This window comes from Diplotaxodon limnothrissa, linkage group LG3, assembly GCF_057381915.1.
Source record: "Diplotaxodon limnothrissa isolate DT_005_m linkage group LG3, D_limnothrissa_male_GT1.1, whole genome shotgun sequence".
Taxonomy (NCBI): Eukaryota; Metazoa; Chordata; class Actinopteri; order Cichliformes; family Cichlidae; genus Diplotaxodon; species Diplotaxodon limnothrissa.
Window position 1 is genome coordinate 41,094,127 of NC_140598.1, and position 23,557 is coordinate 41,117,683.

A 23,557-nucleotide genomic window follows, 5' to 3' on the forward strand; every position below is an offset into this window, starting at 1 on the left:
TAATTTCTGACGACCTCTGGTGCCTTTGTCATACTCTGTTACTCGCGTTAATGTACAGACAGCTGTTTATAGAGAAGAGTACTCACTCTGGTAAGTTTTAGTATTTCTAAGCCGATGATATAACAATTATATACTCACATCTACTTACCGTGTCAGTCAAGCTGAATCTAAAAACATCTCTATTGTGTATGAGTCTTCACTTCAGGTCACGTTTTTTCATGTGACGTACACATGGCTTATGTTTCTTCTCGCTAATTAAATTCACTAGTCGAAGGGTAAGAGTGCAGTTTTATTGATAATACAGACATAATGCAGTGCACACAGTATTTCTCTCTGCAGCTATGAAGTCTAATTCATATCTTGTGTAGAAAACATTCAGTGCACATCTCCCACAAAACATTAAACAGTAACAGCAAAGGGCTTTGTCCTTTCACATGACAAAGTCCCCGCGTGTTATTTTTCAGTGCAGTTTTTTGGCAGCAGGAGTTTATCACAGCCAGCAGCAGAGCCCTGCTTGTGTCTAAAACTGAAGCACAGTGCAGTTTACAAGAAGAGTAAAACAATAGGTTCAAACAACAAGATCAACCCCTGGTTTCTGCAGATAACAGTGAAGAGATAAGCAGCATTAAACTGTCACAGAAGCATGTGATTTTGTTTTCGTTTCCTGTTGAGGAAGGTGTTAGCTAGTGTTGCTATACGACAAGGCAGCAAAGCTAAAGGCTAAAGACTTGAAGGCACGTTGCATTCACTGAGAAGAATAATGTCAGGTCAAAACAGCGCTGAGTCAATGTTTGGCTTCTCGAGACTTCAAATAACCAGTGTATATGGCACTGTAAGCAGGATTGTCTCAGTAAAATTTCACCCTTTCAAGACTTGTTAACATCAGCAGAACTTCAATATATAAAGGTATTTCAAAACTCTAAAACAAAAGTTACAAACTTAAAAAAGCTGAAGAAATATTCTGCTTTTTCTGCTTAATTGACAATAATGCCCACCTCTAAACAGAGATCTGATGCATTACGACACAAAGCACAGAACTTTTCATGTTGTTTAGCATTATGGTCTTTTTTAAACGCACAAATGTTCACCTGCAGATGACATTCATCCATCCATTATTTCTGTAGGACCTGCAGAACTACAAAAGTTTTTAAGTTTTTAATTCAAACAATTCTAAACTATACTGTTTGCATCATTTTTATTAGCTATAATAACAACAACAATAATAATAATTATCATTATTATTATTATTATAATAAACTTGTATATGAACCAAGAATATCTGCAATATAAACATCTGGAAGACCCTCAGGCCAGTGAGAAGTAACCTGAAATACTTCCCCATAACTAACTTGAAACCATCAGACACTTTAAACATCCCACAGTCAGGCAGATTTGGGGTATTTGGTGTTCCAGCTGTGTCTGCTGGAAATGTTTTAGAATAAAAATGTAAAGTGTGTGTGGGTTGTTTTTTTTTTTTAAATAAATTTGAAGTTTATTAGTCTGATCCTTCTTTTCTCTCACAAACTAAAATTATAATAAAGTTGTTTTTTTTTAGTGCATTAAAGTTAGGAAGTCAACAGTGGAGGACTAAAACTGTCAAAATTTAAACAAATTATCATTTTAAAAAAGACCTAATAAATAAATATGGCATTACACGCATTGCAACTAATACACTCCATGTAGGATTTTTTTTCTTTTTTTTTGGTTTCATTTAATGCTCGTTAATTACCTGTACAACCAGTCTATTTACTTTCCTATTTTTTCCATTAATTTTTTTCCCTCAAACCTTTTGATTTTACATTTCAGTTTCATGATGAAAAAAAAAAAAACAGTGTGGCCACCAAGGTGTGGCTTTTAGTATTTGTTCAATATATGCTGGGAAACTTTCTTTAAGATCATCCTCGTGGTTGATCAACACCAGGAGGCTTTGTGTCCAAGAAGTTAATTAATCATTGTGAAAATAGCACTGCCATTTAATACATAAATAAATACATTTAAAAATGAGTAAACTGATTTAAAAAAGCAAAATAAATGGTAAATAATAAAGTGAAAGTTACACAAAAGGTGCATAAGTACATAAAAAATGTATAACAATTGAAATTATGCATTTCATCCACAAGCTTTTAAAAGAAAATAATGCTTATAATATTTATAATTTTAATTTTCTACATTTAATGCCATATTCATTCATTTTCTGATGTTAACTTTTGTCTTTCTCTGGCAGCTTTGGTCCTCCACACTTTGGCTAATTAAGACAGAAACTATGGAATTCATACTTCAAAACTTAATTCCCTACATTCAAAAAGGGAGATTAAATGCTATGCAGAAACTCAACATACTGTGAGTACTTGGAAAATAATCATAAAGCACTTGATTTCATTTCATATGTATCTGCAGCATAAATCAAATGCACTTTAGTAAGCCTTACCCTCAGAGGTTTTTGAATTTGGTTTTCGTGAGACTTTTTGCCTTTTTAGTTGAATCAAATCTCTGATTAAAAAAAAAATACAAAAAAAGAGAAAAATGCAGCATTTAAAGGTGAACATTGAAATACGCTAACGTAAAAAACAAACAAACAAACAGAATACACACAAAAAAACACCTACTCTCAGAAACAGTGATATATGCTGATGTAGTGAAGCTTGGAGGTAAATCCTCTCTGACCTGGCAGGACGACAGGTTACCAAAAGTGCTCACGTTAATGAGCTGCTTGTGAGTCGATGTGACTTTTATTTACGAGGCCTGCTCGACCTGTAACCAGCTGGTGTGAACCTAAAATGAACTAAAAGGGTCCAAGTCAACTTTTCCACTGTGGAGCAAACCAAACTAAGCCAGGATGTGGTTGCACCCAAAGAAAAGAAGATAATAAATATAAGCAAAAATGAGACTTTACATAAAATTTTTCAAATCATGACTCTGTTCTTCTTTATCGTTCACCGATGTTCGGCTTTGCTCACTAAAGCTTGAGCGGTTTAAGGATCAACAACACAATGTGTCCTTGTGTGTCCGTATCAGCCCACATCATCTATCTAAAACATGCTGTGTAATAATACGGCTCAAAAGCAAATCCCTGACTTAACCTGCTGAACCCTGAGGAGGAGAGGGATTAGGTTGGATAGAGAAGGAGGAGGGGGAAAACGGAGGAAGACGAGGGAAAAGAAGGAGAAGAACTGATAGTTAAGGAGAGGAGCTCGAAAATTTGTTTTTAACAGTATTCAGTAAGTGCTGGGAAATCCCACACAACCTGAAGGCATCGTATGTGACCTGCTGTAATAAAAATATAATCAAAGAAAAAAAAACACCCAGCCTGGATATTATGTTTCACTTCTAACAACTTAACTCTGATCTGAACATTTTAAAAATAAAAGTCTGATTGCACTTGAAAGCAGCAGGGCCACAACATTAAAAGGTGATTCAAAGAGAATGATAGCTGAAAACTCCCGCCACGCTTTAACCTCAGATTGAATTTTTTGGAGTGATAAAGTTTGACATGAGTCGGTAAACTGACTGCCTGACCTGACTATGCCTCTCGCAGGGAAGCAGCGGGCAGTAAAAAGATCAAACACCATCAAAATCACGATCTTTAATTCTGTTTCTGCCGTTTCGGAGAGCAGCCTCACTCAGCTGCGAGCTTTTCTTCTTGTCCTCCCCTGCATGAGGGCAGCAGAGAGAGCGCGAGGCGGGAAGAGAGATGAAAGCGGTGACTGAGGGATGACGGCGATGCAGACGGCACACGCTGAGTTCTGATAGTAACTTTGGAAACGCTTTCAGCACAGAAGTACAGAAGTGAATCTAACTGTAAAGGCACAAAATGCACACATATCAAACATAAGCGCACATACAGCCACTGCTAATCAGGTGTGACTATATCAAAGGACATCTGGATCTGACAATTTGGCTGACTTCATCACTCATGACTCCAGGAAGACAACAGAAAAAGTCTCAAAAAGAAGAAGAAAGGGCTAATAAAATCCGTGCTTGTTTCACTCTCAGAACAGTGGTGTGGTTTCTCATTGTCTCCATTTGTTCACGTCTGTTTGTCTTTTCCTTCAAATGCTCCTCATCTTAAGTTGTTTCCTTGGCTGGTCCAAATGGTCCCACCATCTTCATGGCAGCATAGTTCTGTGAGAGGAAAAACACAAAATAATGCAGGAAGTTCCTTTCTTTTTGTTGCTAATGCTTTCTCTTCTTCATTTTCTCCCCCTCAACTGTCATTTAAAGAGTCAAAATTTGTTTTTTTACAATTTCTTATTTTTTACATTGATTTTGTAATTTCTTAATGTTCTTTTAGTTTTCAGCACACTTCTTTTGCCTTGTCTTTGCCTCCGTGTCTCATTTTCCCAGTGTTATTCCGTGTACGGCTTCAGTCACACAGACCTAGAGACTGGTTGGTGGCACCCCGGCAACTTCTAGTCCCTCAGGAAAAACTGTTATTTACTGACTGACTGGCAAGCGGTTGCTGGATGTTTGCATTCGGTCTGCAATCCCTTGACAACTAACCATGAAATTTAAGAAAGTGAGATACAAACCAAAATAAGTTGTGTCTTTTTGACTTCAGTGGTAAGTCACAACCTTTCCTATGAAAGCGAATTTCAATTTCACTCCTGCTCAGTAAACATTTGGCAAACAGCTTTTGGAGACAAGTCCGTGTCTTCCATGCAAACCGGGGGCCGCGGCAATCTTAGAAGTAATTGCAAGGAAGGTTATGGTGCAGCTTGTTAAGCATCTCCAGCAACCACTTGCCAACCAGTTGGGGATTATGCATTTTTCCCTAGCAAGCGGTGATTACCACCATCTTCCTCGGTGGTTACCACCGCTTATCAATGACCGATCTCTAGGCCTGCATTACTGAGGTTTTAGCAATCAATTTCACTGAAACTGCCACCAGCCTCCAGCAATCACAGCAACCGGTCAGTTACTGTGATTGCTGGAGGCTGGTGCTGATTGCTTACTCATTTTTCAATAGCATCTAGAGGTTGCCAGATGGTTGGCAACCAGTTTCTAAACCTGTGTGACTGTCCTCTCTGTCTCTGCTGCAGTGAAGCTCCCTGAATCTGCTTAGTCACAGTTTCTTTCTTTCACACACACACACACACACACACACACACACACACACACACACACACACACACACACACACACACACACACTAAAACTTGCCGGGAAGGAGTAGAGGAAGACTCCAAGGAAGAGGATAATGAAGAAGAGGAAAATGAAGAGAATGATGAACCACTTGAACCGTCTCCACAGGATGTATTTGAGGGTCTTGTAAGGGGAGGAGAACCACAGGAAGGATGTCTCTGGACGCCTGAGAGAAGAAAAGACGAGAATGAGAAACTATATTTGTGTGTGTGGTTTTTAGTGTGTGTGTGTGTGTAGACTCACTGAGGCTCCTCCAGGTGAGGGTTCATGTTGGGTTCATCTCTGCCGAGGCCGGCTGGTCTCTCCTCTTGCTCCTGCTCTGTCACTATCTCCAGAGACATCTCCACCTTCCCCTGAAATGGAGGCAGCAAACACACAGTTTGTCTCATCCTTTCTTCAGAGAACAAAGTAGGCACGACTGGCAGGTGGGTAAAACGGATATTGCTCAGCGGCTGAATGATGTTTACTTTACTTTGTCTTTATGGGAATTAAGGGATTTTAAACTTCATGTCAATACAAAGTAAAATACTCAGTGCCAGTGTTTGATAAATAACTGTATGGCATATGAATTACAAATATTTCAAGATTTTCTTGCATTTGGCATGGACTTGGTTTACTTTGATCTATCATTAAAATTTGTTTCATGAGCCTGAAGCGTGCTAAGTGTGACAAAAATGCAAAAAACAAAAAGGGCAGTGGGCTTATATGTTTTCGCACCCTGTTGAAAATGGTTGTGTGTGTGTGTTTGTGCTCTCACAGCGATGATCTTCTCTCCATTGTTCTCGCAGGTGCAGGGCCACCAGCCTTTGACAGTCTTCTGTTCAAACAGAGACACCAGTTTGTCCGGTGGCTGGTCGAGCACCAGAAGAGTACACTTCTCTGGAGACTTTGCTGGACGCAACATGTGGTTCAGGTCCATCACCAGGTGACCTAAAGAAACAAGCACACTACAGTTAGACAGAGACTCATATACATAATAAATTAATGATGATAACAACACCTGCTGAATATACTGATGTCTGATATTTTCCTTTTTTTTCCTACATTAAAACGTCTAAACGATCCAGCCCCAGGATTATCAATTGATTTTGTAGCATTCACGTCGCATATTGATTATGTTGCAGGACGCACAGACGTGTTGCTATGACGACAGCCACACACATAATGGAAAAGGGGCTTTGTTAGAATGTGAAAAAATAAAGCCACCAAGCAGATTAAACTAAACAACAATGACACAACAGCCACCTTAGCAGGAAGAAAACTTATTACCCACAATCCACCTCACAAAGAGATGAAAAGTGTTTGATTTGTAAGTATTTCTCCTGCTCTCACACATACATTTGTTGCTTAATTTCATACTCTTTGAGAACGGGTCAATTCAAAAATTCACACTAGGAAACGTTTTTATGAATTAAAAGGTCACAATGGCACATATAGTTACTCAGGCCCAAAAAGGTCTACTTAGCTACTCAGTTTAAGACGATGGTGCACAGACAGTTAGCATTAGCTTTACACTTGTGAATATAAAAAATGACTTCATTGTCCCACCTTGATGGATCAGAATAATAAAAGCTGGGGAAACATGCAGTGTAAACTCTCGATAGGGCACCTTTTCGTGCAACAACATTAACCAATGATATCCTCTTGTTTCTCTTCATGTTGTTTCCCTTGCAGCTCTTTCCTAATGACATTGTACTAGATATGAAAATGTCAAGCTATGATTGGCTCAAGGTTTAACATCTCATGAGACGATGTTGTTATGGCCCTGTCCATAATCTGTTTTGGTGGCTGTTGTTGTCTGTGCCTTTAAGTCTTTGCAGGTCCCGGAGTGGATGAGCTGACGGCTGCTGATTGGTCCCCTGGCCATGTGATCTTCATTCAAATCCCTCACCAGCAGTTGTCCCGGGGCAGCCACTGACAGCAGCAGCAGACCTGACCCTGGCCTCCAAAACCTGAGACTTTTGTGCCTGTGACTTTGTGCGACTTTTTTGGAGTTTTGTATATAGTGTGTACATTAGTTTTCATTGTAAATAGCCTTGTAAATAGCACTGCAACAGAAGGGGTGAGCTGCCTTATTGTTTTTCCTTGCACTGTTTTCTCCTGTTTATTTCAGTTAGGGAGTTAGGTGTAGCGCTTGTCTTTTGTTTGATATTTGATTTCACATAGGGTTGTAGATAACACCTCCTCCTGACTTAGCTTGTTTTGTTTGTTATTTTGGCCTTTGTTCACCCCGGAGCTTCATTTTTGCAGTGCAGAAAAATAAATCACGATTCACTAAGAAATTGGTTTCCCTTTGTGTATGGTTTTGGGGACCAGGGCGGGGCAATTCTTTCAAACTTGTGTTGCGTTCCTGTACCCCTAGACTGGGGCGTAACATAAAGTGGGGGCTCGTCCTTTTTTTTTTCTTTTGCCATTCTTTTTGCTCATTGTATTTTGTGGGTTGTCTGCAGTTTTTGGTTGGCAGTTTTCTTGTAGTGTTGGGGGTGATCTAGTCACAATGACTTTTGATGTGGATGATTTTGCACTACAACCCGCCGTGGATAAGTTGGATCGATGCACAAAGGCGGATTTGTTGTTGGTGGTAGATTTGTTTAATGTGGGTGTGCCTTTACATGCTAAAAAGGCAGAAATTAAGCAGTGCCTGACAGCTCAGCTGGTGGATAAGGGGGTTTTTGCGGAGTCGAAACCTCGGCCGGTTGAGGCGACTGGAGGTTTGGTGGTGGATGCGGGAGCAGAAGCTGCTGCAACCATCCCAAAAGCTCCCAGTGGACGGGTGTCGCCAGGGGCGGAGGCTCCTGCTGCCATTCAGATCCCAAACGTTAGCCCAGCCGGACAATCAACAGGATTGGTTACGGAGGATCTTGGGCTCGCCCTTCGCCTGAAAGAGGTGGAGCTTGCGACTAAGTCCAAAGAAGTTGAGCTTATGCATCTCCGCATAAGGGCTATGGAGCTGGATCCTTCCCGGCAGCGCAATGTTACCTCTACCCCAGTGAGTAAAGTTGTGAGTAAATCTTCTGATTCACTCTCCTCTGACCAATTTGATGCTAGCAGGCAAATTGCTTTAGTGCCACCTTTCAGAGAAAGTGAGGTTGACTCTTACTTTGATGCCTTTGAACGCATCGCAACCACTTTGAAATGGCCCAAGGATGTGTGGAGTTTGTTGCTGCAGTGTAAATTGGTGGGGAAAGCACAGAAGTGTGTGCGAGCTTGTCTATTGATGACAGCCTGGATTATGAAATTGTGAAATCCACTATTTTAAGGGCTTATGAGCTAGTTCCAGAGGCATATCGCCAGAGGTTTCGGTCGTGTGAAAAATCTGCCAACCAAACACATGTAGAGTTTGCCAGGGAGAAGACTCTCTTGTTTGATAAGTGGTTAGCTGCAAGTAAAGTGAAGGACTTTGCTCAGCTAAGAGAATTGGTCCTGCTGGAGGAATTCAAAACGTGTCTTCCAGAGAATGTTGTTGTATATATCAATGAGCAAAAGGTGGATTCGTTGTCTAAAGCTGCTGTTCTCGCAGATGAGTTTGTGTTGACCCATCGCGTTGCGTTTTCAGCTGTGCGCCGTGAATGTGCCCCGTTGTCGAAACCTGCGAGGAGTTTGAGGGTTTCTCCTAAGCGTCAAACGCGCCCTGATCAGGTCCCCATGACTGTCCGAGAATGCTTTTATTGCCATGATACTGGCCATCTCATTGCCAGTTGTCCGTCGCTCCGTCGCAAAGAGCAAACTCACACATGGAAAAAGCCAAAAAGCATTGGTTTTGTTCAATCGGTTGCTACTCCTAATCCCGTCAGTGATGAACCAGGAAATGACAGTCTTGACAGCAGTTACCGACCATTCATTTCACAAGGGTTCGCCTCACTGACTGGAATAGAGGAGGATCGCGTGCCGATTGTAATTTTGCACGACACTGGGGCTGCCCAGTCTCTCATTTTGGAAAGCGCGTTGCCTTTCTCAAGTAACTCGTTTTGTGGTGCTGATGCTCTCGTGTGGGGAGTGAAAATGAGTGTGTTACGAGCTCCGCTGCACAGAGTCTTCCTACAGTCGCCTCTCGTTTCGGGCCCGGTAACAGTTGGGGTGCGCGCTCGCTTGCCCGTGCAGGGGGTTACTATGATTCTGGGGAATGATCTAGCCAATGGGAAAGTTTTCCCGATCCCTGAAGTAATTGAAAACCCCGTCGATGATTTTGATTTTGTTTCCGAGCCTGCTGCTGACAGTCTGCCCTCTGTTTTTCCTGCCTGTGTTGTCACACGCGCCCACAAGCGTAAATATGGTGATGTTGACTTGTCTGACTCTTTTCTATGTTCTGAAGCTGTTCCTGAGAAAGCCGAACTGCCTGTGGAAAAAGCTGAAAAATGTGTGTCTGATAAACTGCTACCCGCTACACCTGACCTGTCTTTTGAGGTAAACAAAACAGATTTTATTCATGCGCAACAGAATGACCCGACTTTGGCCAAATGTTTACTTGCCGCAAATTCAAGCGATCAGAATCCCCGTGTCTACAGCATTGAAAATGATGTGTTAATGCGCAAATGGCATCCTCCCTCCTCTAGTGATCTTGGCTGGAACGTATTTCAACAAGCAGTTGTACCGCAAAATTTCCGACACCAAGTACTCAGCCTAGCACATGACAGTTTCTCTGGACATTTAGGAATTAGGAAGACCTACCTTCGTATTCTGCGTCACTTTTTCTGGCCAGGTTTGAAGACTGATGTGACCAAATATTGCCGCTCTTGCCACGTTTGCCAGGTCAGCGGAAAACCCAACCAGGTTATTCCTCCTGCTCCATTGCATCCAATCCCAGCCTTAGGCGAACCATTTGAGCACATAATCATCGATTGTGTAGGTCCGCTTCCAAAAACCAAGTCAGGACATCAGTACCTCTTGACTTTAATGTGCGCCGCCACACGCTTCCCCGAGGCTATTCCGTTACGCACTATCAAAGTCAAAGCCATTGTCAGAGCATTAGTAAACTTTTTCTCCCTTTTCGGTTTGCCTAAATCAGTTCAAACAGACCAAGGGTCTAACTTCATGTCCAAGATATTCGCTCAGGTCTTAAAATCGCTATCCATCAAGCATCAAAAATCCAGTGTATATCACCCCGAATCACAGGGTGCGCTTGAGCGTTTCCACCAGACTTTAAAAGCCATGATGAGGAAGTTCTGCCTCGAGTCAGGAAGAGAGTGGGACGAAGGTCTGCCACTTCTCCTTCTAGCGGTGAGGGAGAGTGTGCAGGAGTCCACGGGTTTCAGTCCCGCAGAGCTGGTGTTTGGACACACAGTGCGTGGTCCCCTGCGGCTGCTTAAAGAGAGATATCTGTCCGACACAGCTACCCCCGAGCAGAACGTATTAGATTACGTAAGTTGTTTTAGGGAGCGTCTGCATAAAGCATGCGAAATTGCACGCGAGGCTCTTTCCGCGTCTCAGGAAAAAATGAAAAGGAAATTCGACAAAAGGTCCATGCAGAGAAAATTTGAAGTGGGTGACAAAGTGTTGACTCTACTACCCGTTCCTGGATCCTCTCTCCAGGCAAAGTTCTGTGGGCCCTATACTGACCAAGAGAAACTGAGTGACACAGATTATGTTATAGGTACCCCAGACCGTAGGAGAAAGCGTCGTGTGTGTCATGTTAATCTGATGAAGCCTTATTTTGTTCGTGATGCAGGTGTAAACTCCTCCTCATCCCCCGCTGCGCTGTCTGCCGTGTCGGTAGTTGTGCCAGCATCCCCGTCTCAGTATAGCCCAGAAAGTGATGGCTTAGCTTTCGTTTGTGCTGAGGGTTGCTCCCGACTCAGAAACTCTGAAGTATTGGATAAGTTGAATTCCCACCTAAAACATTTAGATGAGGCTGCCCAGACCGATGTGTGTTCTCTGATCAATACTTACCCATCTCTGTTTGCTGACACTCCGTCTCGCACTACTGTCCTCGAACATGACATAGATGTAGGTGACCACCCTCCGATCAAACAACACACTTATCGTGTGAACCCTACCAAACGTGCACTTTTTCAGCAAGAAGTTTCCTACTTGCTGGAAAATGGTCTTGCTGTCCCTAGTTCGAGTGCCTGGAGTTCCCCATGCCTTCTTGTGCCGAAGGAAGACAAAACTCCACGTTTTTGTAGTGATTTTCGAAAAGTGAACAGTGTGACCAAACCCGACTCCTACCCTCTTCCCCGCATGGAAGATTGTGTTGACAGGGTTGGCTCCGCAAAGTTTGTCACCAAACTGGACTTATTAAAGGGTTATTGGCAAGTTCCCCTCACTCCGCGTGCATCTGAAATTTCTGCTTTTGTCACTCCTGACCACTTCCTCCAATACACCGTCATGCCTTTTGGCCTTCGAAATGCCCCTGCCACATTTCAACGCCTTATGCACATTGTCTTAGGTGGTGTCACAAACTGTGAAGTGTACTTAGACGACATTGTAGCCTATTCAGAGACTTGGTCAGATCACCTTGGAACACTCACGGAGATTTTTGAAAGATTACAAGAGGCATCCCTTACCCTAAATCTTGCCAAATGTGACTTTGGTAAGGCCACTGTGACTTATCTAGGGAAGCAGGTGGGTCAGGGACAGGTGCGCCCCCTGCTGGCTAAAATCCAGGCTATCCTAGATTTCCCTGTGCCTCGCACTAGACGTGAGCTTCGCCGGTTCCTTGGTATGGCCGGCTATTATCGTGGCTTCTGTAAGAATTTTGCAGATGTAGTTGCACCTCTCACCAGTCTCACAAGTGTGTCAAAACCATTTGTATGGTCCCCCACATGCCAGAATGCTTTTGAGTCTGCCAAAGCTCTCCTCTGCAGCACACCAGTACTTGCCGCTCCTGTTTTCACACATCCGTTTAAACTTGAGGTGGATGCCAGCGCCAACGGTGCAGGTGCGGTACTGTTGCAGGAGGATAGGCAGGGTGTTGATCACCCAATTGGTTACTTTTCGAAAAAATTCAACTCCCACCAACAGAAATACAGCACCATTGAAAAAGAAGCCCTCTCTCTATTGCTTGCTCTACAGCATTTCGAGGTCTATGTCGGTTCCAGTTCAGCACCTGTCATTGTTTACACAGACCACAACCCCCTCGTGTTTTTGACCCGAATGCAAAATTCTAACCAAAGGCTCATGAGATGGTCCCTCTTAGTACAAGATTTCAATCTGGAGATCCATCACAAAAAAGGGACAGAGAATGTACTGGCAGATGCGCTGTCACGTGGTTTTCGGAACCCCTAAGCGCCAAACATCTTTAGGGGAGATGTTTGGTCTTGGGAAGGGGGGTGTTATGGCCCTGTCCATAATCTGTTTTGGTGGCTGTTGTTGTCTGTGCCTTTAAGTCTTTGCAGGTCCCGGAGTGGATGAGCTGACGGCTGCTGATTGGTCCCCTGGCCATGTGATCTTCATTCAAATCCCTCACCAGCAGTTGTCCCGGGGCAGCCACTGACAGCAGCAGCAGACCTGACCCTGGCCTCCAAAACCTGAGACTTTTGTGCCTGTGACTTTGTGCGACTTTTTTGGAGTTTTGTATATAGTGTGTACATTAGTTTTCATTGTAAATAGCCTTGTAAATAGCACTGCAACAGAAGGGGTGAGCTGCCTTATTGTTTTTCCTTGCACTGTTTTCTCCTGTTTATTTCAGTTAGGGAGTTAGGTGTAGCGCTTGTCTTTTGTTTGATATTTGATTTCACATAGGGTTGTAGATAACACCTCCTCCTGACTTAGCTTGTTTTGTTTGTTATTTTGGCCTTTGTTCACCCCGGAGCTTCATTTTTGCAGTGCAGAAAAATAAATCACGATTCACTAAGAAATTGGTTTCCCTTTGTGTATGGTTTTGGGGACCAGGGCGGGGCAATTCTTTCAAACTTGTGTTGCGTTCCTGTACCCCTAGACTGGGGCGTAACAGATGTAAAGACCTAATCACACAAATAATGGAGGAAAAAAAACCCAACTTTCTGCCAGGTGAACATCCATAAATCTGCCAGGAAGTCAAACTATGTCAACCACGACAATTCCCGGGAGTTTTCTGTTAGCCGATAAACTGCACTTTTCGTGCAGTGAAATATTTTACAGCCTGAACTCTGTATTTGTTAAAGCAGGGTTGGAGGAGATGGATATTTTGGGGCAAGCAAGGCTTAGATCTCTAAAACTCAGCAGATTCAGCTGTCTGTTTAGCCAGTTTTTCTGAATGACTAATTATCGAGCGTGCGCTGAGTGAATTATTGGCGACCCTGTGGTGAAGGGTAGCTAGTAAAAGGTTTGATCTTTGTTGACATTAAGTTGTGGGCTGAAGAGAGACCAGAGATCCACTGGAAGTGTTTTTCCAGAGTTAGCTTCAGTTTGACAGTACAACCGCAGGAAAATGGCTCGTGTCTGACCCGCACACCGTGCAGGAAGATTAACAGTCGGCGGTCCGAGCCGACGAGCTGAAGACAGGCAGGCATGGAAAAAATGCTTTGAGGTGGCCACACACCCGCAGACTCTATGAGGTGAATAAAGTCGAGCGGGAGAAAACGCTGCAGCAGAGCGAGACGGTGACAGACCGGAACAGGTCAGAATCTGGATTCCTCATCTTCCTCCTTCTCTCTCACCGCAGAGGGACGCTCCGTCCACAGACTGTCATCCTCCCTTCTTTGGCAAAAATAAAGAAAAGAAGCTGAACCCATGCAGGGGGAGCGAAAGGGGAGAATCTCGGTGGTAAGTTATTTTAAGGGAATGGGCTGGGGCAGAAAAAAAAAAGCAGAAAAAGCAGCCCCTCCCTTGCTGTAAAATGTGCAGACACAGTGGAAACGGGCGAGTGCTAATTCTAAAGATAAATGTTATCACAGTAGCTGTTCGTACATCGCACATATGGTTCCCTGGATATATTTACCTCTAAACCTTGAGCCAGAAATGAGGGGAAATCTGTCTAAATGTCATACACAAATGAGTTAAGTGCATTTCAACCATCCAAAGTCGAGCACATGTGTTTCTGACCTGGAGAATACGGATCCATTTACACGTTTTACAGTAAATCAACGAACAGAAGAAATGGCTTTTAGTCCGACTTTGATTTCACTGAAGTTTCATGAAGGAAATCCAATTATGTTTTTACCACACATCATGGGTCTAAAATCTCTGGGACCAACCAGCTGTGACATGTGACAGGATGAGATAAATCATGATTTTTTTTTAAAGACCTCACCTCATTTTCACAGTAAACACAATGTGGCACGCCAGAAAAAACAAACACAGACAGTCAAAGTGATGGTTTTTACCTAGGTAGTCGTCAAAGGAGAACTTGTCGTTGTCCCAGATCTGAATGGTCAGTTTAGGAGCCAGTTTAGTCTCGGCTTTATCCAGACTCCAGAAATGTTCCTGCAGACAAACAGAAGGCAGAAAATGGGAAACAGCTGCAATTTCATAACACCAGGTTCCTTCTTTCAATGATAGATCCTCAAAACATGAATTCTGATTCATTTTGTTTATTCTTGTACAGAGGTACAGGGTCAACACTTGGGTTATAGAAGCCCTGAAAGAAGATCTGCCTTTTTATTTATGTCCATTAAAGACTGAAACAACCGCTTGGTGCTTGGAAAACATGCCAGCTGACAAGGCTGTCAGCGAAAGAAAGAAATGTTGAAAGAAAGAAAGGAACTCAAACAATACATGGAAAAATTACAAATAAAAATATATATTTAAAAAATTCATCTATAAATGGGTTATATGGAGATATGGAGCAAATACATTGTGATATGAAATGGAAATTATGAAAAAATTTAAGAATAAATTTGTTTACCTAAATATCATAAACCTATTTCTCCTCAGCTGTGTCCATTTCAGGCTGAGAAAAACATACATAATGCTGGAGGTACCAGCAGGTTTATCACATGGAGTTTGGAGGGTTGTCACCACTCATGGCTGCACTGACTACATCACTGGTGGGGATTTCATTAAAGTCAAAGACTCCAACCTTAAGGAACCATTTTTAACGTGAAGTGTCTGTAACAGTAACATAGATCCACTTTGTAATTGCTGTGTGAATCCAGTCCACTAGAGGTGAAAGGAATCAGTGAGTGTGACTGATTTTTGTGCGTGTAGGGAAGATCTAATCCAAATCTGCGCTTTTTTCACAATAGCTATCAAAAGTTTTTACCGTAGCTATCGGTGTAGCATCCACACATTTCCAGCAAGTTATGTGCAACACCATTGTTTTGTATACCTGACATTTTGTAGCTTACATAATGCAATTTTAAGATTTAGCATTGAGGGCACAATAAGAAAACCATGCACCTTTAATATAATATTTGTTTTCTAGCATGAGCTAACCGTGCAAACACGTTGACGCCGTGTAGCCCCACGCGCGGGGTAAGCTCGTTAACGGAGATTTGCCGCGTTAATGCAGTTATGGTGTTAACGTCATTTTAACGAGAGTAACGCTGACAGCACTAAAATATCTATCTATCCCGATGAACTCTCTTTCAGGTCCGTTCCTCTCACACTCAACCCTTCTTCTTCCATCGAACTTGGGGCTTGGTACTTAATCTCGGGTGGAGGTGATGATATCTCCCCTTTCACCCGTCATCCTGGCTCCCCTTGCTGTAGAATTTGTGTTTGGTATTGAAGATTTCATAGGTCCTTCATCCTATTCATGTAACCCCTTCCGCTTGCACAACCCTGGACTTTATATTTCTTCATACCATTTAGTACTTGTACAGCTGCTGTTATTGTTCTATATTTCTTCATAATTTCTTATATATATATATTTCTATATTGTGTATTTGTGTATTGTGTATTTTGTTGTACAGTTATTTTATTTTTAACTTTAATTTTTATATTTTATTTTATTCCTTTTTGCTAAATTTACCCTTCATTTTAATTTTCATATTTATTTCCTATCCTATTCATAGTCTTTTTTTTTCTTTAGGTCACGAGCAGTTGTCTAAGCATTTCACTGCATATCGTACTGTGTATGACTGTGTATGTGACAAATAAAATTTGAATTTGGGGTTACAAGTGTACTAACATTCCCACAGCGAGGTGTTCTCATAACTTGCCCACTTGCGTCTTCTTGTTCCCGTAGGCCAACTCTCATCAGTGTGTCCTGGGATCCGTGTAGTCTTACCACTACCACCACTATCCAGCTACTCAGCAGCTTTATATCTATTTTAAAGGAGCGATAGAATAAATCTTTTGGTCAGTGTTACTGTTTTTAATGTCGCTCTTAATGACCTGCTATTGCATATGATTCACACGTGCTCACTGGTTTGTACTGAATATTTGGGTTTCTACTTGTTATGCAATTTGTTGTTACGTTTGCTGCCTATTGACCAGGTCTCTCTTGGAAATTAGATTTCATAAGGATAATAATAATAGAAGGTGATTTACCTTTAAAAGTCTGCTTCATTCTTCTCTAAATGTTCTCAAATTGTGCTGAAAGATGTTGCAGCCACTCCATCAACACAGGTCTCACTGCATCTCCACTTCCATACTGGAAGTCTGTGTGTGTGCGTGGTGTGTGTTACAGTATAGTTATTATGGCCTCTGGTAAATTCACGCCACACTGGCAGACAGAAACTGATCCCGTCTCACCTTTGTGCTAATGGGCTTCACTGTGCAGCTGCTGCACATCAAGTTCCTCTCTTTCTCTTTCCATTCGCTCAGTCGTCCTTTTTATCTGCGTGTGAGACTTTGTTATGCTGACATAAAGTACGGCTTTTCACACCTGAATTAAAATTACCCCCCTCTGTGATTTGCAGAATACGACAGCATGTTGCTGTTACTTAATATAGCAAGGAGATTTTACACAAACAAAAAGTTGCACTTGGCAACCTTTGAATGCAAATATTAATTTTCTCCCTCTGACTCTTTCGTGTCTGTTACTGTGGAGCAATAATCCCAGGATCTGTTCATTCCTTTTCATGCTGGTGTTGCGGTGCCATCATGGTGGCATCATGGAGGCAGGACATACCCCCACTCAGTACGATCAGGTCGAGGGGGTAGCAGGTTTTAGTCTGAGACCCTCTTTCAGGGGCTGAATATTGTTTTAAATGACCTGAACCCACTGACTGGATAACAGAGTTGATGACATTTGTGGACTGGTAGTTCCTCATGTGGACACTAGAGGCTGGCTCCCAAAGTGAGTACATATCCAGAAACTGTTGTTTTAAAATATTGAACTAAAAGGCATTAAAAACAAAACAAAAACAAAACATATTTGCAGTGTGCTACAGAAAAAACTCAAATACATTTGGATAGTTTGCTCCTTCATGTTATGTTAGGTGAACATTTTTATAACTGAGAGCAGACATTTGAATTTAGTTTTTGTCACCCGTAGGAAAGAAGAAGAAATTACACATATGTTTTCTGTGTGCGACACTGTATACTTCCTCGCCTCTTTTTGGATGTAGCTGTCGCTAGCTGGCATATTCTCCTAGCGACAGAGAGGAAACCTCCAACAACCATTCACCAAGTGGTTGTGTGATACATACAGCGGAACCCCGACTTACGAAATGTTCCCGAGGGTCTTTCGTAAGTCGAAAATTTTCGCAAATGGTAAATGGTCTGTATTTATATAGCGCTTTACTAGTCCCAAAGGACCCCAAAGCGCTTTACATATCCAGTCATCCACACATTCACACACTGGTGATGGCAAGCTACATTGTAGCCACAGCCACCCTGGGACGCACTGACAGAGGCGAGGCTGCCGGACACTGGCGCCACCGGGCCCTCTAACCACCACCAGTAGGCAACGGGTTAAGTCTCTTGCCCAAGGACAAAACGACCAAGACTGTCCAAGTCGGGACTCGAACCAGCAACCTTCCGATTACAAGCTGAACTCCGAACTCTTGAGCCACGATCGCCCCACAAGTTGAAGCACCGATCGCGCCTTTTGAGTGAGGCGATGCTGAACGATAGGCTATAGGCTAATTGCTAACTAGAACAACAATACGTCGTTCAAGCGGAACAGCGAAGCGCAATTACGAAAGCCAAGGGGTTGTCACATGATTCGGAAGGCATTGTGGGCATTGTAGGCTTAGCCAATCAGAGCCAGCGGATTTCGTTACGCGAGCATTTTGCCGTAACACGGGCAGAAATATTGCCATTCAGTGCCTTCGTAACTTGAATTTTTCGTTAAATGGGGTATTTGTAAGTCGGGGTTCCACTGTAATTTTTCTTAGCATCTGGAGGGACAACTCGGAGGCCAGTTAGTTGAATAGAACAACAGACCTTTATTTACTGTTAGCGGAACAAGACCACAGAAGCCAGGTCTCCACAGCTCTACTCTGTCTGTACATACATGTGCCAGGGTTAGGTAGTCGCCATCCTGTTACAGTAAACACACTACACCCTCTGTGTGTGCGTGTGTCGCTCCTAAAGCTTTGTAAGCTCCTTGGCTCACTTCATCCACAAACTACATACATCCAAGTTATCACTTCACAGATGTCACAAGTCAGGGTGGGACGTCTATATGTGTGTGTGTGGGTGTGTGTGTCAAACTGCTGCAGTATCTAGCAGCAGCAATCAGCAGCCATCAGCTTGTCATTTTGTTGCCAGAGTGCTAAGTGCAGAAATTCGTTTTGTCTTCTTTCCAACTTCCTTGACTCATCGTCCTGAGTTGATGATGGAGCTGAACTACATACAGCATAAATAAATTCAGCTAGTGTGCCTTTGTTCTTTGGGCATTGTCACGTTTCAGTAACAAAACAAGTATACTTACAGTGGCAAAATTTGACAGGTGTGTAAATGTCTTAAACACTGTCAAAGAGTTTGATATGGAAAATCTGTGCAAACAAGGCACGCACAGGAAATCAATTTCAAAATCATAGTTAATTAAAGAATTTGAAACACCTGTAACAAAAGCACTGGAGCAATGTTATTGGTCAGTCGTGCTTCAAAGGGCGGTAATATTCTCAAACTGCTGGTGTGCCTACAGGGTGTAGCTCAAGAGTCTCCAGTGGAGCCAATCAAAAAGAGTCAATGTGCTTTCTCTTTCTGCTCCCTGTCAGTACTCTCACTTCAGGATTTTGGATCAGCTGATGGTTTTTCAGTATTTTAACCTGAATGAACTAGTTTTTCAGCATCACTCTGAGTCAATAAGTTTCTAATTTTAGAGATGTTGGACAAATGCACATATTTGTTGCCGACATTGAAAGACATATCCTGGTTAACAATCCCAACATCCTTCACAGCCTTACTGGAGGCCAAGGCAACGCCACTGATTGTGAAGAAAAATGGAGAATATCCCAGTTTGGATAAATTTGTTTGCTTTCACTGGCGAGCAATGCTGTCTTACTAATATACTTGATCTGCTGCTAGGAAAATATTTTAATGACCTCTGTTAGTGATGTTAATGGGCCTGCAATGCTTAATAATGCCTGTGTCTCTAGTTTCTCCAGTTGTTCATTATTTTATTAACAGATATCAACTCAGCAAAATTATATTATTGGAACATCCAAATGGATGAGTGAGGAAATGTTTCTCCTGCTGAAAGTGTGGTGTTCAGACAAACTGAATCAAATCGTTCGGATTTCTTTACCTGGATTATTGAGCATCAAGAGGCTACATTTCATCCGCTGTCCTCCCATTATGCAAATGATCGGTGAGGCACCAAAGGTTTTGGCGATCCAAAGTGTTAAAATTCAGGGAAATCTCCCCAAAATGACTAATCTGTTTTTGTTTTTTTAATTAATTTGCCTAAAAATCACATTCCCAGTTACCACACAGAATTGTACATTGACAACTCCATCGCTACTTGACTTTCAGTCCTTTGGTTTATGTGCAAGTCAATCTGAGTGGGTTGGAGTTCTGGTCAGACACAAGGAGAACACTTCAGATATCACACTGCGCTGTGAGGGAACGCGAAAGGTATATTTAAACATTTTAATCATTAAACTGAATGATAGATCGACATTACAATTGAAGGCTGAATTTTAAGGCTGAAGTCAGAAAAACAGACGTCATGGTGACATGGTTGAACTAATCAAGCTGGAAAAGACAACAAGTGTGACTTTTCCTTCCACACACCCCATCCGACCATCACACAGCAAGACTGCAGAGTGTTGATAGCGCCGCTGATTTGTTCCTGTGACTCAGTGATTATATCACCAACCGCTGAGGTTTCTGGCTTCATAAACTCCGTTTCTGGCCGCAGCTCTGTTTTCGAGCTGAGGCTCTCCCCGCCCAGCGGAGTTTTTAATTTAAAACTCCCTCTCGTCTGTTCAGCCGCTAGCTGATTGAAGATGCTGCTGCAAGTGAGAGAATGCCGTCGTAAAACATGTCGGCCGCGAGCGGCTAAAGAGCCTCTGGCTCATGCCAAGAAAAGCAAATGACAGCCGGGTTGTTATTCCAGTTTTCGGGAGTGATGTTATTTTAGCTCTTCACTCAGTGTTATTGTTGAGTCTCAGAGATTCAACAACATTTAACTCACAACTCTTTCTTGTTAAATTGTCACATCATTATTTTTGTTAACTGAAGGCCACAGTAGATTCGTTAGCGGACTCTGGAGGGACGACCTCGCCTCGGAAATTCCCCCTGACCGAACTTTGTGCACTGGCTCATGTTTGGGTGTGATGGTTTTGCCACATGTCTCCAGCTCATAGAAACTAACTGGTGATAAGATTCAACTAAATTTGAGGCTGTTTTTTGGACTGAGCAAGGGGCTTGTAGCGAGGTTTTTTTTCATTATAACTGAACAAGTTTACAGTGTGCGTCTGTTTGCAGGAACTGAATGTTATCAATACATAGGCTGGAGTATGGGGGTAAGGAGGTGGGGGTTTCTTTATCAGGATATTTTCAGGTCAGACAAATTTTCTGCATATTTGCAAACTTTTATGAATCATTTTGTAAATTTTCTGCATCACTTTATGACAAAGTAAGGTATATTACAACCAGTGTTGGTCAAGTTACTTCAAAAAAGTAATCAGTAACTAATTACTGATTACTTCACCAAAAAGTAATCCCATTACTTTACTGATTACTTATTTTCAAAAGTAATTAATTACTTAGTTACTTAGTTACTTTTTAAAAACACGATTTACAACCTGAATAGGTGATAAAGCGATAGATCTTTCAGCCCAATTCTACTTTTTCTGCATAATCCATACAAAATGTAATCAAATGGAAAAGTCTCTTTTTAAAACTTGCTTTATCAGTTTTAATCTTTTAACTTTATGCATCAAGCAAAAATTAAATTATATGCACCATTCTCTGACTGGAAGCAATTTGTTTAACATTTATTTATTTTCTGCACATTCCAGCACATACAATAAAATAAAATATGTTTTTTTGTGTTTACACTCACTCTTTCAAATAAATGCAAGTGAAACACAGCAGAAAATAAATAAAGTCAAAGACTAACGGTCCTGTTGCTCTATTTTCACCTGTAAAGCAGGAGTGGGGTAGGCGGAGGTTTGCCCTGGTGCAGGTGTGCTGCGGTCAGTGGAAGAATCTGCGAGTTTCTCTGTGAATTTCCCATTACGTCGTAGAAGTTTAGGGGTTTTTTTCGCTGTAAAGTTTTCTTCCCACGCACAACGGACACTAATGTTTTTGTCACTTTTTATGGAATCAAACTCAAAGTAAGGTCAGTACTTCCATGCTGTTGTCACGAACGTCGCACTCGCTTACGTCATTGTCATGAGACATTCTTGCAAAAAAAAAAAAATCACGGTTTTAGTAACGCAGTAACGCAGAGTGCTTACGGGAAAGCAACAATAATCGAATTACCTTTTTTGCAATAGTAATCCCTTAATTTACTCGTTACTTGAAAAAAGTAATCGGATTACAGTAATGCATTAATGTAACACATTACTGCCCATCTCTGATTACAATACATCTCAGGCATTCCTTCCAAATATGTGTTGTTCTATAGCAGCCACAAGCTTTTTTGTGCCACGGACCTGTTTAATGTCAGACAATATTTTCACCGACCGGCCTTTAAGGTGTCGCGGATAAATACAACAAAACAAAATGATATGACCAACACAAAAAAATGCAGCGTCCTCCTGAAATGTGCCAACAACATTGAGAGTAACATCCTCTGCCCCTTAATGCTCTCTGGTCACTATGGTAACATGTAAATAGTTCTTTCAAAATAAGACTCACAACTACAACACGGGAAAAGACCCAGGGAAACCGAGTTAACGATAAAAACCCTGAAAACCATAAATTTCAAGTCTCAAATCGTGCGGCACGGTACCAAGCGACTCATTGACCGGTACCGCTCTGTGGCCGGGGGTTTAGGACCGCTGCTCTATAGAATACATTTTCTATAATAATTTGCATATTATTTCTGCATTTCTGTACATCCCACCTTAACCCTAACCCTTGATGCCTGTGAATATTTCATTATTGTAACAAACTATAAACACCTCATTATCCCTGTGTTTTTATGTTCAAAACGTCAAGTATGTCAGGAATATCTGTGCTCCAGGATGATTTTCAGGAATAGTATTAATTTCAAATGTTATTGAAGCATAGATTAGTTAGCATAGTAGCAACAACACTACTCTTAAAAATGTCATCAGGTCACTCAGAACGTTCTCGGTTTTAAGTTAAAGTATCCTAGTATTCTGACTTCTCTGTGGTTTTTAATCTACTTGTGTGGTGCGCTGTGACAGAGGTGATGACGTACATGTGCTTTAACTACTGAGGGGTAGCTCGTCCCTGCATTTCCTCTACTTTGGTGGTCAGATGCTAAAATCATACCCTGGCGAAGTTACAACAAGCTGGATGGATGGCATTTCCAAATGGGAATCCTCACATTTACTTGAAAGGTTAGTTCACAGAAAGTGCATTAGTTACTCACCACTTATTGAAGAGGAAAATGTAGATTGGTAGCCTAATTGTATCAGTGTCCAAACACAACTTTCAAAGCCCAGTATAAGTATTCCCAGAACACCTTTCTTTCAAACTTTTCAACACTCGTCTCTTCGTTGGTTTCTAAACCCCATATGCAGCATAATAAATTATTGTCAAGTGATTGCTAAATTTAGTCTTAAAGATCATGACGATGGCATGAAATCACAGCCTCACCACAGTGGATTTTATGTCCCAGTGGGTCTAATTTATTCAAACCAAACACAGGGTCCTTCGCTGTATTTGGGCTCGTTGTTACCTTTTTGTCAACGACGCACAGTTGCTCTGCTGGTAAGTAGTTGAAGGGAAACAGGAATCTGTAGTTGAAGTTCCCCTCTCCTCCCAGAGAGCGGTAGTGGACGTCTGTCTTCTGCTTGTTGTGTTCATGTCCGTCGAGCCAGCTGAAAGACAGAATCAGTTATTGTGACCCTCACCCAGTTTATTTAGCTTTATTTTGAAGTTAAATGATTTGTTCCTCTTACCCTTTGACATAAATGTCGCTCATCTTCTCCCCGCTGATGCTGACATCATCCAGGATGACATCACTGGTGTTCCAGATGATGCAACGCAGGAAGAACCTGAAAAAAAAAAAGAA

The 23,557-nt window shown here is 41.9% G+C and overlaps 1 protein-coding gene across 6 annotated transcripts in view; it reads right to left on the minus strand.

The window, feature by feature from the left end:
• Nucleotides 1-285: 285 nt before the first annotated feature.
• Nucleotides 286-23,557, minus strand: part of dysf (dysferlin, limb girdle muscular dystrophy 2B (autosomal recessive)) — a 114,709-nt gene continuing 91,437 nt past the window's right edge. For all 6 annotated transcript variants that reach the window (XM_085349229.1, XM_085349234.1, XM_085349206.1 and 3 more), the window contains 7 exons: nt 23,445-23,540; nt 23,222-23,363; nt 14,385-14,484; nt 5,900-6,072; nt 5,386-5,495; nt 5,161-5,308; nt 286-4,122 (listed from right to left, as the gene is read on the minus strand). In XM_085349229.1, the coding sequence (XP_085205355.1) occupies nt 4,066-4,122; nt 5,161-5,308; nt 5,386-5,495; nt 5,900-6,072; nt 14,385-14,484; nt 23,222-23,363; nt 23,445-23,540 (826 nt within the window). In that variant the 3' untranslated portion in view covers nt 286-4,065. The remainder of the gene's footprint in view (nt 4,123-5,160; nt 5,309-5,385; nt 5,496-5,899; nt 6,073-14,384; nt 14,485-23,221; nt 23,364-23,444; nt 23,541-23,557) is intronic.